At 34.2% G+C, this 5,250-nt stretch overlaps 1 protein-coding gene across 1 annotated transcript; it reads right to left on the bottom strand.

Annotated features, from left to right (window-relative positions):
* Positions 1-483: 483 nt before the first annotated feature.
* Positions 484-4,947, bottom strand: LOC132610496 (protein THYLAKOID ASSEMBLY 8-like, chloroplastic). The gene is made up of 3 exons (XM_060324809.1): positions 4,551-4,947; positions 2,033-2,423; positions 484-1,105 (listed from the first exon to the last, which is right to left on the bottom strand). The coding sequence occupies exons 1-2, from the start codon at positions 4,911-4,913 to the stop codon at positions 2,034-2,036; spliced, it is 753 nt and encodes a 250-aa protein (XP_060180792.1). The 5' UTR covers positions 4,914-4,947; the 3' UTR covers positions 484-1,105; position 2,033.
* Between the last annotated feature and the right edge of the window lie 303 nt (positions 4,948-5,250).

The raw sequence follows: 5,250 nt of genomic DNA, 5'->3' as shown, positions 1-5,250 counted from the left end.
CCTATATTACTTGCACGATCGCGTATACTTGCGTATGCGTTTGGGAGCAACAAAACACATTCTCAAAATTTGAAAAACTTCACCCAAATCAAAATTTTCAAAATTAAAAATTGGGAATGTATGGCCAAACGCTAGCTTAGTTATAGATTCACGAAAGTACAGGATATTGTTGTGTTGTAATGCCTGATCTTTCCTTTTCAATTATTTTTTTGCGGTTCTTGGTGTTATCTATGGGGTAATGACAAAATGGATTAGCATGAATCCTCCACAGTGAGCATGTTACACCTTTTGATATATGAGCCAACTTGCGCACCACCTTTTCCGGTATAAGTACCGAGTCCCGACTGACTTTTTTTCACCAAGACTTAAGCAGATAAAAAGAAAGCTGCTTTGAAATCAAACGTTGGTCTCGCAATAATTTTCACCCACTTTATTAACTGCTAAGCATTTAAACCGTAATCCCTAAGCCTCTAAGAAACTAGATTTTGAGAATCGAGATGCAAAACGCATCAAACCAAATTATAGGTAGTTGACTAATTTATGTGTCTTTAGTTTTGCAACCAAATGTTAACATCATTCTACACTTTTCCCCTCCAAATATCATAAGCACCTTTACAGTTTGAGCTATAATGACCACCACCAAAATCTCAGAAAAGGTACCAAGACATACTATTGAGCTACCTAAACAATACTAACTTAACAAGTTCCCAAGAGGAAAATGTGGAACTCCGGAGATTGATGAGAAATTAATTCACTTCCCAAGTGCACACCAGTACCTAGTAGCAGCCAAATTGGAACTTTGTCATGTGAATGGAGCAGCAAACATTAATCCCATAGCTAAGAGCCTAAGATAAATGTCTTGAACTTCAAACTAGTATCAACAAGTCTGGTCCAACAAAATCATAAGAACAACCACTCATTGACAACCTCTGTAGTACTCGGGGGACCAAGGATAGCAAGAAACACTGAACCCGTTCTCACCCATTTGGATACTATAAGATATCAAGGTGGAATAAGCTTCCTACAAGAGGATATATGCTTGTCTCCACTAATATAATATTTCCACAGCAACAAAGATAGCTGTATGGCTCGATTTTATGACAGCCTGAGACCAAAAAAGACAGTTTCATAGTAAATCAATCAAAACAAGCAAACATAACATAATAGCATAAAAGAAAAAAAAATGGACAATATAACATGACATAATAGAAGAGTATTTTCTTTTCCCATTTCCAAAGGGGTGCTTCTGAATGCTAATACACAAGCAATTTATTAGAAGAGTAGAAGAATGAACGAGGGGGATGCTGAGAAGAATTTTTATAGTAAGTTAAAAACAAGATACAGCTAAGAATGTTCACCTAGTTTCTGGTTATATTTGCCACTTGGCATAAAGAAATCCTATCTATGAAAGAAGCACTTCACTCTGAGCAAAACATCATACATGATACAACTTAATCTACACGAAGGGTAATCCTAGAGTCTCAAGCGACAAATCCAGAATACAATAAGACTAAAGCAAAGGCTTATGGAGAAAGTAATGGGAAGGTAACAAAAACAAGTCCATTTAGTTTCATCCTAAGTGTCCTTTGTCCAGCAAGCTTTTCAATTCCTAGAATAATCTAGTCTCAGTAGGTTGAAATAAAAACATGGTGGATAATCCTTCTTAAAGTCAATTATTCAGTTGGTTATGGTTTTTATACTATTTTACATTTGGTCGAGTGTTGTATTTATGCAAAAAAAAAGGGAAAAAAAGACGAATATAGTTCAAAGTTGTAGTTTATGAATGCTGATTTTTGTGAACTTACAAGGCCAAACTATGCCAGTAAGCAGGACATTGATATTCATGCTTAATATTATAAATTTTAACCACTTAAATAACAAGCTATCCATTCAGAGAATAGTTATCTTTTGACAAATATTATGAGAAGTAATTTTTTCCATTGAGATAAGAAAAATAAGCTACAGCTTTTACAAGCAGTTGATGCAAGAGCTAACGGGAAGTAAGTTAATGCAAAATACAAAACATACAAACCTCAACGTAATCCAAAAATCTCTTCTGGAGGATCATATATATGCCGTTCAGGAAAAATCTCCTCAAAGTCTTGCTTAACCCTGTTTCTTAATAGGGGATGTGGCAAGAGTCCCTTCAATAAAACCCTGAAAGGCAGCTCCTCAGGTGGGTATGGAGACTTTTTCATCTCCTCAAATATGTTCATAGCATCTGCAGGAGATCCGTCTCTCAAGAAGCCCCTAATAACTTCTGTGAATGTCTGACAATCAGGAAATAAATCTTCCTTTCTCATACTCTCCCATAACTTCATTGCATCATCCATCTTTCTCCGTCTAGCCAATGCAATGATCAGGTCCTTGTAAAGATAGACATCAGGTTGGTACCAAGCTTGTTTCTGAATTACCCAAAACACCTGATATACAAACAATTAGCTGTGTGTAATAATGACATTCCATATGCCCCAAAGTAGAAATGGCAAGTGCATAGCTTATATAAATACACTTATTTTTATGAGATGGGTTGACAACCATAAGGTTTCAGGTTCAAATAACAGCGGAGACAAAAACATTAGGTGATTTCTTCCCATTTGTCCAAGCCTTGGTGGACAGAGTTACCCGAGGTGCGTGCAAGTTGGCTCGAACACAACGGTTATCAAAAATAAAAATAAAAATAAAAAACAAATATACTTCGATAAAAAAAAAAATTAAAATGACAATAGCATGCCTATCAAGATTCAAAATTCAGAATGAATAATCTCAACCAAAAAGGAAGAAATAGAATAGGCTCAAACAGATATCTGACAGCAACAGCAGAATTTTTAACGATGTTTTGCCCCATTTGACCACTCTCTGTGGTGATCAGCTCAAGTACAAAACCAAACAATTATCAACACGAAGAAAGATTTTGCAGAACAACGATTATCTCCTCCCTGCCTATCTTTTTTTTTTTATAAAGTAAAAGAATTATTAATGATGGAGAGATCTCCGTATTCCAACAAAAAGTAGAGAACCTTCAAAAAACATGTTTTCTCTATGAACGAAACCCAATTTTCTATACAAACTAGAGCCTTACTTAGTTTTTGTTTATCCCCTTGGAAAGTGCTCCTATTTCTCTCCTTCCATAGGATCCACGAATGCTAGTGGGGCAACATCTCATTCTCTAAAGGTCCAACTGAAAGTGTCTCCTTCACTTTGCCCGGCATTACTCATTATCTATGTTACATGGACGCTCCAAAAATGTTGCCGCACCGGTGTCTAATCCTCCAAAAGTTCATAGCTTTTGGAGGATCAGATACACACCCCACGATATTTTTGAAGAGTTCGAAGCAACATAGCTTATTATAGGTCGGACCAACTCAATATCTCCCCAACATCTCCCATCGCAAGTGAGTTGCCACCAGACAAAATAGGAGTAGCCACATAAAGCACCAACTGAAGATTGTTCTCATCTCTTTTCTTTTACATAGAGGTTATATTTACATATGTCCATTGTATCGCAGAACATTACAAGAATTAAAACAGCGTATCACTTCATCTAATAGCTTCTTAAGTCACATCTCAGAGGCTTCAATTCCAAATTAAAATAGACCATCAACTTCACAAGAAAATTTATTATAATACCCCTAAATACTAATGACCAATTCTATTATTTCTATCCGATATAAGCAAGTTCTCCTAACCTTATCAAATAAAAAAAAAAAAAAAACTTCTCGTATGTCTCATCACCATAGCATCGACTATAAACTCGACGATCCTAAAGCACCAAACGCACTTTACTGTCTTGTAAGTGAAACTATACAAGTTTTATCACATCCAACTAAACTTAGGCACCCACACGCTAAATGGGAACAAAGAAAGATTGCAGCTTTGTATTATTATGATAATTTCAATAGCTAAAACTTCCTCTATTACTAATTGCAATAATAAAACTTCTCAAACAGAAATGAAAAAAATATTACTCCCTCTATTTCAATTTGTTTGTCTTATAGCCCGTTTGGATTGGCTTATAAGTTGGTCAAAGTGTCAAACCAGCTTATAAGTCATTTTTAACTTATTGGGTGTTTGGCAAAAATCAAAAACAGCTTAAATTAAGTTAAAAAATGCTTAAAATAAACCAAAACCAAAAAGTTGCTCAATCCCAACTAATATTTTTTGGCTTAAAAGCCATTTTAGTTTGACCAACAACTTTACTCTTTTATCCAAACACGTAAGTGTAACTGCTTATTTATAAAATAACTTTCCACATTAGTACTTTAAGCACTTATGCTTAAAAGCCAATTTTCTTCAGCAAATCCAAGTGGGCTCTTAATTCAGAGTACGAGGGTCAAACTAAAATGTTCGGCTTGAATTAGGACATAAAATCTTCAATTTTTTTGAAATAAAATTTTAAATATTTAGAAACTACATAAAAAGTACTACTAACTCAGATAATTAACAATTCAAAATATTTAGAAAGTATTTGACAAATTCTTGTTTTCTAGTTTCACTAACTTCCCAAATGAACAGTGATATTAAAAAAAAAATTGCAGTATAAAGCTAACCTTAACAGCAACAGAGACTTCTTCTTGGCGTTCAAGCTCATTAAGTACAGCAATCATATCCATTTTAAGAAGCCTAAGTACATGTGTTTTAACAAACTTATCAAGTTTCTCTTCATCATCTTTAAATCTTTTTAATCCAAGTATCACAAAAAGTGCTTCTTTTCCAATCAATTTTTTCCCTCTCCAAAGTGGTCCTCTTGGTCTTCCATCATGGTAAAACTTCACATCCTTTAATGGAATTCTTGAAAACTCTGGACCCCTTAATGTAAAATTTGAAGAAATTGGTGGTATTGGTGAAACTGAAAGGTGTTTAAGGAGTAATAATGAAGAGTGTAAAGGAATTTTTAGTCTTGAAATGGCCATTCTTGAAAAATGGGTACTAGGGTTGAGAACTTTAAGATTATGTATGAACTTTAAATTTGGAAAAGAAATAGTAATAGTGATTTGTTTTACTTAGACACCTTGCATTTTCGAAAAGTAACAATTAGCCCATCTAGCTTTGCAAAAATACTTAATTCGTCCAATTTAACTACGACCCCTCCATCCTAAATTTAATTTATGTGGCATCATTTGATCAGGCACGAAGTTTAAGAAAGAAAGCAAGATTTTAAAAATTTGTGAACAAAAAAAAAACAAATCTTAAATATTTCGTGTCTATAAATCATCTCAAAAAATTAAATTGTTTCTAAATATAAAAAGA

The sequence above is a fragment of the Lycium barbarum genome, chromosome 9 (assembly GCF_019175385.1).
Source record: "Lycium barbarum isolate Lr01 chromosome 9, ASM1917538v2, whole genome shotgun sequence".
Classification (NCBI taxonomy): Eukaryota; Viridiplantae; Streptophyta; class Magnoliopsida; order Solanales; family Solanaceae; genus Lycium; species Lycium barbarum.
This window is presented reverse-complemented; position numbering and strand designations above follow the sequence as displayed.

Excerpts from the sequence above, each read along its gene's own strand:
- LOC132610496 (XM_060324809.1), bottom strand. The coding sequence starts at position 4,913 with ATGGCCATTTCAAGACTAAAAATTCCTTTACACTCTTCATTATTACTC. Across the intron at positions 2,424-4,550 it reads AAGTCTCTGTTGCTGTTAAG|GTGTTTTGGGTAATTCAGAA; the intron begins GTTAGCTTTATA and ends TTTGTATATCAG.